At 39.9% G+C, this 13,244-nt stretch overlaps 1 protein-coding gene across 1 annotated transcript in view; it reads left to right on the top strand.

Moving 5' to 3' along the window:
- LOC308132407 (protein unc-13 homolog B-like) overlaps positions 1–13,244 on the top strand; it is a gene marked incomplete at both ends in the record, with an annotated part of 63,307 nt that overhangs the window by 30,955 nt on the left and 19,108 nt on the right. Inside the window, 5 exons of the mRNA XM_080499496.1 lie at positions 897–1,023; positions 1,283–1,379; positions 2,719–2,862; positions 5,446–5,523; positions 5,633–5,710. Coding sequence (XP_080355622.1) covers positions 897–1,023; positions 1,283–1,379; positions 2,719–2,862; positions 5,446–5,523; positions 5,633–5,710 — 524 coding nt within the window. The remainder of the gene's footprint in view (positions 1–896; positions 1,024–1,282; positions 1,380–2,718; positions 2,863–5,445; positions 5,524–5,632; positions 5,711–13,244) is intronic.

Raw genomic sequence — 13,244 nt, 5'->3', positions numbered from 1 at the left:
TTTGACATTTAATCTTTTTTTTTTTTTTTAAATGGCTTCGCATTTTTTTTTATTTATGTTGTTATTCTTGACTTTCTCTTGATGTGGTCCACTTTCGGCTTTTGTAGAAACAAATGAACATTGACAGAGAAGCTTGTAGAATAAATCCTATTTGAATCCTGTGGTTTCCCTAAACACCCTACATTCTAGACGGTTTCTTCCTGTAGCCCGGCTCCTTCCAACCTGCTGTAAATCTCTCTTCTTCGCTCATTTCTCTCATTGCATCATGTCTGTTTCTGCTTTGTCTGATTTCTCATCGTTTGTGTTTCATCTCAGCACCCAAAACATTTCGCATCCGCAGAGTTGATTTTTACGCTGGTAAGGTGTGTGTGTGTGTGTGTGTGTGTGTGTGTGTGTGTGTGTGTAGATTATAGCATGGCTACACTCCATGTTTAGCATACGGTACTCATATCACATTTTTAAAATCAAGGTGTTTTTTATTATTCGTAATAGGAGGCGGAGCTGGAATACGTTTATTTATTAAACAAAATGAGGTTAATCCGAGAAAATGTAGCAGTGCGTGAATAAAAGTGGAACTGAAAACTGTGACATTGCAATTAAGTGCAGAAAATTTCGGATACTTTCAGTTTTGCCCCCCCCCCCTCCCTGTTGTTTGGACTTTTTTCATGGATTATGGTGTTCAGTTAAAAAGAAGTTTGGAAATCTGTGGTAAAGACTTGTAACTAGATGTCAAATCACTGAAAATGGAATATTAAAGTGAGTTAGCAATGTTTTTTTTTTAATGTACAGTGTGTTTAACTTCCACCATTGGTTTCCAGAGGATTTATTCATTCAGCAGTTTTCACCATGAAATCTTTGGCCCCCTACGAAATACTGAACCTTGTCCTCTTCAACAGAACACGAGAAGCACCGGCTCTGCAAGACCGCCGACTACATGAACCTGCACTTTAAGGTCAAGTGGCTTTACAACGAGTACGTGAAGGAACTGCCCACATTCACGGACGCTGTTCCCGACTACCCCGCGTAAGACACACACACACACACACACACACACACACACACACACACACACACACACACACACACACACACACACACACACACACACACACACACACACACACAATTATGGATCAAAACTAAATATTAGAAAAGTGGAGTCACGTCGTCACAGAATCTTCAGCTGTTGGTGTTTTCTTTGAGTTTTTTATCTCATCTTTGGTTCCTCAGAGACTTTGTGGGAAAATTGTGAGACTTGTGTGTTTTCCTGTCGACGTTGCAGATGGTTCCTGCAGTTCGTCCTGGCCTGGCTGGCTGAGAACGAGGACGTTTCCATGGACTTCATGCACGGAGCGCTGGAGAGAGACAAGAGAGAAGGGGTGAGTCCCAGTTGTCTGGACATGCCGCCGACCGCTGAATGACGCGATCAAGTTGCTTTCATCATCCACAAAAACATCAAACTAATGTATGGAATTCTAGTATGGTCTAAATGAATCCAATCACAATCTAAGTGTTGTGAATACATAAATAATGTGTGCAGGTTTTAAATGACTCACTCTGCCATCTAATGGTGTAACACTGCATTACAAGTTGTACAGACTGGGGCTAGCTGGCATTTTGTAAACATATTTTCACGGGAACACTTCACAATAGTATTTAATTGTTAAATCCAGTTATTTCTTCTTTTTGTCCAATAACAAAGTAAGAGTCTGGGTATTTAGTCAGTTTATTTGCAGCTGATAACAAAATTAAAAGCTTTATTCAAGCTCTATCGGCTCCAGGAGAATGTGAAAGGAGAAGATTTCTGGAAATCATGGATGTTTGACCTTTGAACAGTATAAGAAAATAGAAAATAGGCATTTTGTCTCTTCACTGATCGGAGAGCAGCAGTTTGAGTGATGTAACATCAAGGCGAACGATCTCGAGCTGAAACTGTTTGAACACCGAAACAGTGAAGTTAGCTTCTTATCTGAATACAAGTAAAAAAAAAAAAAAAAAAAATGGTTTCCAAGGTCTGCAGTGGGGAAGGTTTTTGTGTTTAAATACACATTAAAACCAAGACAAAAATGTTACATTACTCAACATAAAATATCACCTACCTTCCAGATGACACAATTCATTTGAATTAAACAGGAAGTCTGTAAGAGATTCGGTTTATTAAAGAAGTTTTAAGTGTTCATTTACCCTTTGTATATTGTAGGTTTAGAAAAGTAAAGTAGTAGCATTAAACTTGGCTCGGTTAAGAGAATGATGTTGTGATTCCAGGTTTTTTTTATGTCCTCGAGTCGTGATTTGGTGAACTCAAAAGCAGCTCATAAAGCAAATACTACCGTGAAAGCCTGAGTAATTTTGTACTACTTGTGAATAATCTTAGCACAAGTACACCATATGGTTCATCGATAATGAGCAGGTTGTCTCATTCATTTTAAATAAACCACAGTCACATCACCGTTTTGTAATCGGAGACAGACGTGGCTTCACGTTCACATATTGCAGCTAATCACGGGTTTGACAAGCATGAAGAAGAGAGGGATTTTCTGTGGAGAAGACAGTTTTACCGTTGCATGAAATCAAAGCACACGCATCGACGCTTCACTTCAGACGACACGCGACAAACACAATTTGCTTTCGGGGCACATTTTCACTCCTCCCTGAGTGTTGAAACTTTTTTTTTTGGAAACAAACACAAAATCGATGCTGTCCTTCCTCCTCCTGCAGTTCCAGCAGACGTCGGAGCACGCCCTGTTCTCCAGCTCAGTGGTGGACATCTTCACTCAGCTCAACCAGAGCTTCGAGATCATCCGGAAGCTGGACTGTCCGGACCCCACCGTGGTGGCCCACTACAACAGACGCTTCGCCAAGGTAAAGCCGCGGACAGCCCGAGACGTCTTTTCGTACACCAGCATGATATCGGCGAGAGAAACGATTCCTCGGTCGCCCTCTAATCTGCGCCAATGGACGTCGTGTTTCTGATGGACGTGATCAGCGTGTGGCTTTCTTCTCATTAGTGGCCCATTAAAAGATAAATGCGCTCTCTCTTTCTTCTGCTCGGGCTGCATAAATTACAAATGCCCTACTTCGTGGTTTTTATGAGTCTTCAGATCTATTTCCCTGGATTATATGTCCGTACCATGCAGATGAAGGGAAGCTGTGCTCCTGGTCAATATTTGCATGTACCGTGCAAAAACAAACTTTAAAGGTGTCACATTGTCTTATGGTGTAGACCACTTATTATTCTCGCAAACATTGCAGAATAAGAAATTACTATTCATTACAATTAAAAGTTGACTCTTCCGAATCACTATATTTCCCCATTAAGTGTTGAAACTGTTATGGTTTTTGCACTAAAGCTCATCAATTCAGTTTAATTCATGTCTATAAATGTGTGTTTTATTAAATAATCATTAGGTTTACTCTCCTCTCTTGTGCTCTCACTTACTCTTTATTATGATTTCTTATTGGAAATTGTATAGAAAAATCCCTCCTGGGAAAAACAAACTCTGAAACCTTGAAACCCACTCGAGTGGAGAAAAACAACAATAAACTGACAGAATTCAGTGGGTTCTCACTAAAAAAGAAGAAAATTCCTGAGCTAGAAAAAGATAAATAAAAAAAATTGCCGCATACCGAAAAACTTTTCTGCCCAAACTCTGCCTCGACCAATTCATCACAGATATGTGCTCGTTCTTTTCATAATTTAATCATTTCAATCACAATTGATTCAGAAATAGTGGTTCTCTTTCTTTTTCCACCCAAAAAGTCTGAAACTGAAACTCACAACTCTCCCAAAGATCTTTATTGTCAACGATTCTTCTCACACACTGACTCACAAAGTTCATGTTGGGTTTTTTTGGTTGTTTTTTTGAGTTTTTTCTGTCTATAATGTAAATCAGTCACATCATACAGTGAGGAAGCTTTGATGTGAATTTCATTTCATCGAATGTAAATGAAGGCTGTTGCTTTTAGGCTCGGCTATTAAATCTAACAAACCGTGCGCGCGTGTGTGTGTGTGTGCGTGCGTGTACGTGTCTGTGTGTGTGTGTGTGTGTGTGTGTGTGTGTGTGTGGCTGGATCAATATGGGACTCATTAAATAAAGAATGGCTAATGTAAGCCATCACTCTGAGCCGTCCAGCTCTCCGTCCCCGTCTCTCCACTATAACTCATGTTAATCTGGCCTTTCATCTGCTCCTCCGCCGTCTCTCCGTCTCACTCACGTCCTCCAACTTCCAGCGTTTTAAGATCGTTTCCGTCTCCGCGAGCTTCAGTTTCTCCCTTCGCCTCGCGTATTTCTTGGTTTTAATCCAAGTGGCCGCCCCCCCATCGTTCATCTTGGATTAAACGAGACCTGCGGACAGTGAGTGATCGGTCCAACAGCTCCGTGAAACGACGCAGGCGGCGTCAACGCCACATGTTTAATACATGAGTGCGACGTCCAGCTGACTCGGCAGAAAGGAGGGAAATCTCTCACAGCGAGCCGCCGCACGCTGCTGGCTAACCCGGGCACTCTTTGACATTTATGTGCCCAAATTAGCAAATGAGTTACATCAGGGATTTATTCAAAACTTCCCCCGAAGGGGATTTAGTACAAACAATGCTGACATTCATCGTTTCTCACCCAAATGTCATCATTGTCTGTGTCCTGACAAACAGTTTGCCGTGGCTTTGCACCTCATTGGATACTTTCTTGAAACCTGGATTTCTGTCATTTCCTGAATGTATGTCATTTAACATGCATGTCTAGTTAGGAACCGATAGCATACAAGACGCTAAACCTGAGAAAATGATCTTCGACTGTAGGGGCCCCAAACATAAGGCCTGTGGGAAATATTGGAAATTCAGAAATATCTTTAGAATATAAACAAATCTCAAGCTTTATGGGGTTTTTTTTTTAATATGGCGTCATTCCATATATTTTCAACATTTTTAGTTCATAATTTCAGGATCAAGCAATCAGTAGATGTTACTTCAACTCTAACTGTAGCAAAACATCTTTTTTTTTTTTACCTTTAATTAATGTAAATCTTTGGTTTTCATGGTTTTTCAAGCAGCTTTCAAGCGTTACACTGTATTTAGGTTGATGAGCACTTTGCAGTGTGACGCTTGCTTCTAATCTGCCCACATTTTGTCAAATTGACAGCGTTTTAATGTAACGAAAGAGAAACCTTTGCCGCTCCGTGCAGGGCAAATAACAGGTGGAGTGCACCAAATATGAAGCTTCCGTTTAGACGCTACTGACAAAACCCTAGCCCTAACCCTAACTGCCCACAACAACCATGTTCTACGTAGACATAACTTCCTTCAGCTTTTGTATCAAACCATATAAACACCAGTATTTTTTTTAACTCATCAACATCTGGATGTTTAATGAATAAAAACTTGGGCTCAGACGGACGTTCCTTCACCTGACGGAAGGTGAGACGTGTGTTTGTTGTGTCTCCCTGCAGACCATCACCAAAGTGCTGCTGCAGTACTGCGCCCTGCTGGTGAAGAGCTTCCCCTCCTACTGTGAGAAGGAGAAGATTGTGAGTACCAGCCACCTCTGGGCAATGAGCGCCCCTCTCATCCTTCTTCTTTTTCTTCTGTTGATTCATTTCTGCTTTAACTTTCCCTCCCTCGTCCGTCTTCCTCCAGCCCTGCGTGCTGATGAACAACATCCAACAGATGAGGGTTCTCCTGGAGAAGATGTTCGAGTCCATGGGAGCCAAACAGGTGAGCGTTGGCATGTGAGCAACCGCCAAATACCAGCGAACTACGTGGTTCTTTATTGAGGGTTTTTTTTTCGGATTATTTAATCATGCCTGAGCAAAACAACCAGGGCTTCATTACGCTGCTGGAGTGGATGAAGGATCAGTCCTCCCACAAATTCCTCAATGGACCCAGCGGGTCTGGTTGACTGCGATGAGCTTCTTTGCACTTTAGGTTCTTGTTTCCCTGGTAACAGGCGCAACCGAACATGGAGAAGGCAGAACGAGTAACTGAGCTCAAGGGGGAATCGGAGGAGACATGAAGTCTGGACAAACAAACAATCAGGCTCGGCGTTTTGTGTCCTTTGTCAGTAGGGAGGAGTGAAGTTCAACCGGCCAAAGGCGAAAGCTCACGGTGCCTCTGAGCGTTCTATATGTAGGATAGAGCTTTGGCCAGCAGTATAGTGGCTCACCATGCTGGGCCGGTGTTCTTTCAGCCTGGTGTCCTGGGTTCAGCCAAAGAAACTAGAGTGGAAAAAAACACAGGAAGCACTCCTGGTGGTCTTTTAATCCTTCAAACAGTTTTCAAGGTGGTTGGAAAAATACACTTTTAAAAGCTTCATCAATTCACAGCCAGGGTGTGAAACTCCACAGAGAAATCTGTCACATTTCTGGCTCCCTGTCGGAGGTGGGTTAGCCCACTGGATCCAAATCTGTATGTGAGAATGAGCAATATCGTGTCACCATGGACTCAGAAGAGACCCCATAACTTTCAGATAGAAAATACAAGGCGTTTGACTCCATGAAGCACTGGAGAAAGAAAGTTGTCCAGCCCCCCCCAAAGAGAGGAGCTGGACCCATGAAATATGGGAAGTTCATATGATTTTGGCAGCAGTGGCTGAGCCTGAGGACCTGGAAAAGACAAGGAGGGGAATTGTTGTACGTGGCCAGAAAGCCAGCCACTTATTATCTCAGCATCTGGTCATGCTGTCCAAGTAGATATCCTTGTCTGGAGATGTGCTTGTCATTGTACTGAGTCCTGGAGTGGTTGCATTTTAATGAATAATGCAATGTAAAGTGCTTTGAGTGTCCTAGAAAAAGTGCTGTATAAAACACATATGCATTATTATTATTATTATTATTATTATTATTATTATTATTATTATTATTATTATTATTATTATTATTATTATTATTATTATTATTATTATTATTGATAATAATAATAAATCTGCTTTTCCTCTTTAAGGTCTTTACACATTGTTTGGTATATGGTTCCAATTGCTTGAACTTTTCATTATTCTTAGAGTTTGTTTTGGCCGTGAATTCAAAACAAATTATGAAGCGATGGCTGATAAAACACATTACGCTACTAAAAGTGGATCTTGACGTGTCGTGAAACAGAAGTGAAAGTGACAGCTGGAGCTCAGGATTGAAAAGTAATGCTTTGTAATATCAACTGTTTCTATGTGAGCCATGTTGGAGTGTATTCCAGATGCCAGCGTGCTTTTCTGCATCATATGTACGTATATATAGATTTTAGGCATTCGAAGTATTCTACTTTCACCGCGGTCAAAATACTGTCTGCACTTGTTGACCACGCACTCAGGCCCCTCTAGTTGTTTTATTACCATTATTGTTGCTATTAATAGCTTCTTTATGCATAAATGTGTCCAACACTGATTTAGAAAAGAATATAGTTGTACAAAATGTCGCAAGCTATTTTTTGTGTGTGTGTGTGTGTGTGTGTGTATAACAATGCCAAGTTTACACAACCTGTGAGCCTCCCCTGTGTGATACGTGGGAACATCGACCTCTAAAATAACAAGAAAGTGCTTCACTGATTTTAGTTGGTTCATCCCTTTTCTTTATCTCAACATATCAGAGCACCATCGACCGGCCTAAGCACACTTTATTTTAATAACCATCACGCTTTTATATGCACGTCTGTAATTGGTATTTTAGTAGTGTGGGCGCCGACAGTAAAATGATAACTTCCTTATAACTGCACTTTCAGCAGAACTATAAAATACTGAAACAAATTAATGAAATGATTTTATTCCCTACTTACTTCCTTTGGAAACATCCTCTTAAGTTCTCATAATGTTTGCCACCAGGATGAGGGTAATGGCACACTGTTCACTTTTGATTAGTGTAATTTGAATGTTCATTTTCAGAGGCTTTTCATGACGCTGTCGGACGAGGTATGTGACAAAAAGTCAACTGACGCGGGGGGAATGAAAAGAAGCTGTTGTATATGAAACCCACCTGGAGGTGAACGTGTGCGTCTGTGTTTGACGTCTGAACTGTGCAGGTTGCCATTTGCTTTTTTCCACAAAGGCCCCCATTAACACAACAAAATGTTTCAAGTGGAAACTCGTCTTTTCCATAAAGTTTCACATTAACACAGCAGTTCCTTGATGCAGGTTTACACTAACTGCTGCAAACAGTGTAGTTAACATGCCAGGCCACAAGTCAAGACTTTTTTTAATTTATTTTTTTATTTTTTCACAAAAATCATCATACATAGAATAATATGCAGTGAAATGTGCATAGCACCTGTTGCAGACCAAAATAAGAATGATAATAATAAGAATAGATATTAAAATACACAATAAATTAATGCATATACATTATAGTGTGCAAAAAAACAAAAATGAAGTTGTTGTTGGTTGTTTCTGTAATGAAACCACACACACACACGAGGGGGCCGTGGTCTGCATTGGCTCCGAAAATAGTTGTCATGTAAACAAACACCCACAAAGCTAAATGCAGAAGTTTTCCATTTTCAAGTCAAAACATTGTCGCGTAAACTGGTGCCTGAAAAAAAGCCTCCCCTTGTCATTCGGTTGACGTTGTTGCAGTGCCTCAATGTATTCGTCTGGATCTGCTGACCGTCCTCCAGGACTCGATTCCTGACTCTTGTTACTCTCATTTCATTACCTCTCGACTGTGTTCATTGGTCACTAACACAATTATATCATTAAAACCAGGAGTTGCCTTTAAAAATAGATCAGCTCATTTGAAGGTGCAAAAACAAGTGAAACCTCTCCAGGGAGCGGATTATTGTCACTGGAAACTCAAGAGTGTGTCTTTTTTTCTTTGCAGCTCACTGCTGAGGAGGAGAGGGTACGTCTGAGTTTGTGGCTCGATTTCCCCTAAAGTTTAGGTTTCCAGTGCTGTGCATTTCTCCCTTTTTTCCCCCCTCTAAACATAAAAATAGACTAGAATTACTTTTTCCCTGTCTTTCCCTGAGACGCAGTTACAAATCCACCTGAAATCGTTGGTGTAAAACTAAACATACTGTTGGGTTTTTTGTTTTTTTCTCCTAAAAGCTTGAGAATGAGGAGGAGCCCGATGAGTGTGATGAAGAGGTGGGTGCCTCGTAGTTGTAGAGTGGTTTTAAATAACCGGTAGCGGTGGTTAATGTTCATGGAATCACGGACAGTATAAACTCAGTATAAACAGTATTTTAAGCAGTATCTCATGAGATTGAGTGTTTTCGTACTGAATATCAGAGTCAGTGGTCGAGCTCGTTGTTGATCGAGTGACGAATAAGTGAAGCTTATGGGTGTGTCCCACTTTGAACACAAGAATGCAAAGGCAACCATCCTTACATATCTGTTCATACTGTGCTGTTTTTGTTTTGTTTATTTTATTTTTTGATTTGTTTCCTTGCGATCTCAACCAGGCCATCTCTGACAATGAAGGAGAGGATGATATGGTGGGTAGGAGGAACCAACAACAACAAAACACAAAATCTCTTTTTGTTTGTATTTCTTTAGTTTTTTTTTAACGTTAATTTCTTCTTCATTCTTTCTTCTTAAAAAACCTTTTGTTTTATTCTCTTGCTCGCTCATGTTTATCACCCCTAGTCTGAAGAATCCAAGGTAGGCGAGGTTTTCCTTTCCATTGTCTCTTATTGTCTGTTATTGTTTTTTGTTTATATTTTTTCTTTAGATTTTTGTCTCATTTGACCTCATTTTCTTTTTCTTTGTTCATTTCAAACATCAGTCTGGCTGCTCAGACTCCGAGGGATCTGAGGTAAGGCTCATGAAGATATGACATATGACAATCCTTTGATTTATATTCATGAAAATAAATTGGTTATTTATAATACAGAGTTTTACATAAATACTGGATTAAGCTGCCAAATAGTTGAATTGGTGAACATTTCATGTGTCCTGATGTTTTGCTTTAACAATATTCTTGGAGTTAGTAAAACTATTAACAATCACTGCAACTAAAAGTTATATTTAGAAAACTGGAATTTCCATTATTTTTTTCATTTCCACTCATTCTGAATAAGTCATAGTCGCCATTTGCAGGACAACTGTGTCATTACTTACATTACATTTCATTAATACATTATAAATTTTTCTGAAGATAATAATTCATTCAAAACATCATAAATCATCATACATGCCATTATTGTATTAAACTGAAACCACTTTCTTTTTTCAAATCTTTGTTTCATAAATGAAAATGTTAATTATGTTCTTAAATGATAACTTCATATTTACACCCACCAAACAATGAACTCTGATCTCCAGCTCTATCATAAAAGTCTATTCCATATAAAAGTCAAATTAAATAATTTTCCTCTGGGATTAATGACATATTTTCTATTCCATTCTATTTGTTTTATTCTGTATTGTGTTCCTCCTTTAAGGCACCAACAAGTTTTAAATTGTCCACGATCACACATTTTATTTTTTGTTATTTTCCATGTTTAAACCCATTACCATTGGAGCGTGCGACCTTTAGCCCCCCTCAGTGTCCCGTCTGCTGCTTCCTAAACACAGTAGAATGAATTCCACCGTAGACTCGATGCCAGAATCTCCAGAAAGCAGCCTCACGCTGTCTGGATGCATTTAATGCAGACTCCCTCCTCCAGCAAGTGCCTAATAGACTAGACGGTGGGCTGCCGGATAATTGAAACTGATAGCTTGTAAAATGTTGTGTTTAGCTGACGCTAAATGGCTTCTTGACTGTGGAGTGACTGTGGGGGGGGGGGGGAGTCGGTGGCATGTCGGTTCAGGTCTGGTCACTGAGTGCTTTAACGGGTAAACTCAGTTTTCTGCACAGCCGTGTTTCGGCTACAGACGCTGCTCTTTTTAAGCAGACAATACTTTTATTATGCTTGTTCCTTGTTGATGTAGTGATTGAAACTGCATCACAGTGAGAGATGGTGTGTATTACTGTCACAGTGACTGATTGATGATATTAAAGTTCAAACGCATTGCTGGATGAACAGGAAGGAAGTCAGATCTCACAGGGTTGGGGGGTTTTTTTGCACGAGGAAAAATTACAAATGATGTTATTCGAGTGTGTTCCACTTTTAGCTAAGGATTGTAACTTTCTTTAGAGAATTTCTATATTCTTCTAATAAAGTTTTTTTAGGGGAATTTTCTTCACACAATTCAATCACCTGGTTGTTTTTCAGTTCACTTCAGTTATCCCACTCCTAGTGCTCATGTACGTTCATGCATTCAGTCAATAAAATGGTCAATAATCCAATCAGCAATCAAGGAAGCAATAAAGCATGGGACATAGAGAGATGCAGCATAAGAACAGTAATAAAAACAAGCAATAAATAATGTCCTCTAAATAAAGTCCTTTTCCTGGGCGTGTTCCGTGTTCTGGACCTTGATACCAGACAGACTGAAGGACTTTCGGTAGTGGTTAGTTAATGGATAAGGAGGCTTGAGAATAAACTTCAGCAACTCCTAAATTTCAGCTCAATTTTAAAGCAACACATGCCCTAATGTTAGTTTACTGCAATTCTGAAGGGTTTCACTTCATTACTCTGTGGAATTCTACTTGATATCTTCACTTTTGACTGGAATATGTTGAAATAACGCCACTATTTTTGCTCTGATGGAGACACTTCCTGTTTATGCTTTGTCACATGACTCCATGAAGCCACACAGTCACATGACCACACAAGGAAAAACTAGATATCAACAATAGTATCGACGTAGTGAATCCTTGCTAGGATAAAGTTACAAGGATAAAGTTTTTGCTCCAGCTGTATAAATTCTGTTTATTATGACCGCCACCATTTATCTTAATAGTTTCACACATTTGCTGTCTTACTTAGTGTAAATTCAAATATTTAAGCTCATATTTAGTAGTGTTGGTTTGAGAATTTATTTGAGAAAAATGTCAAATTTATTTAACGTGTTTGTTTTCCAAATTTCTGAATTTGCACTGTTATACTACAGTTTTATTTATTTTTATTTTTTCCATTTGTCCCAACGTCACACTCGTAGGTTGACAACAAAGAGAAGGAGAAGGTCGGTTGGTTGGTGTGACCATGTTAGAAATAAGGTTTCAGTGTGTCATGTGCCGTGTTGTATTGTTTTCCCTCATTAGATTCCTCTTTGTGGAAGTGTTGTGGTTTTTTGACATTTGTGCATATCTTTGTGGGTTGAGACACTTTAGTTTTCTTCAAGAATTTTTGTCTGTTATTGTGGAAAATGTTAATTGATACAGTCACTGATCGTATGTTCGACATCCAATGTACTGTCTGGCTGCTGTAAATATTCAGTTTGGACAAACTGATAAGTTTTTTTTTTTCCTGAGTCATCAGCTTTACATGCTTCGAAATTCCATGAGGCTGATGTCAAATTACTCAGAGCACTCAGGGCTGCTTGCCGAAAGCCTCAGTGCCGCTGAAAGACAGGCCTTTCAATGAAAACAGGGTGGCGATTGTCACTTCTTGGCACTGCAGAGGAGTTTCTAGCTAAAACACAGAATGCCTGTTTCTGCCACACAGTTTACTGCTTCAGGGAGGCACCGGGTGTTATGAATGTGTGAAAAATGAAATCTGCTGCAAGGAGAAACAGGATATTTATAACTCTTGGTACTAGAAAGCAAAACTCTGGTACACAGAGCAGGCAGTTCTTTCTCTTCAATGAAAAATCACATGAAAACAAGGTGCCTGAAAACACCATCGGCACATTGGTGCATGTTTAATATTTTCTTGGTTCGGGATGGTTGGAAGTGGATGTCTGGCTGAATGCAGTTGTTCCCCATTTGTCCTCCTGTAGGATGAATCCTCAGCTTATGATGACAGTGACGAGGAGCAGGAGAAGGTTTGATCTCGTTGTGTAACACATCCTCATGCTGGAACGACGTGTTTTGACTGGTTACCCTGCGTGGTTTTCCATCCCCGGCTCCAACACACCTGATTATAAGAAGTGTCACGCAGCATTTCATTCATACTTTGATTCATGTTTGATGGAGAGGTTGAAAACACCCGGTACTGGGGACTTCCAGGACCGGGAACACCCACCTCTGTGGCAGCACATACCACATGAAAGAAAATGTCAGCGAAATAAATCAACGTAATGGATCAGAAACCTTCATCGTCATCGGTCAGAAATCTCTTCAGGAAAATACAGAAATAATTTAGTGCATACATGGTTGTGTTGTAAGGAGAGTGAACAAGGGCAACAACTGAATACGTTTTCCCAGCAGTCTAAACCTGCAGCAGCGTAACTAAGAAAAGGATGCAGGATTAACAAACCCCATCAAATATTTAAAGTCTTAAA

The sequence above is a fragment of the Blennius ocellaris genome (genome assembly GCF_963422515.1).
Source record: "Blennius ocellaris genome assembly, chromosome: 7".
Classification (NCBI taxonomy): domain Eukaryota; kingdom Metazoa; phylum Chordata; class Actinopteri; order Blenniiformes; family Blenniidae; genus Blennius; species Blennius ocellaris.
Note: the sequence above shows the minus strand (reverse complement) of the source record. Positions and strands in the feature narration are given on the sequence as shown.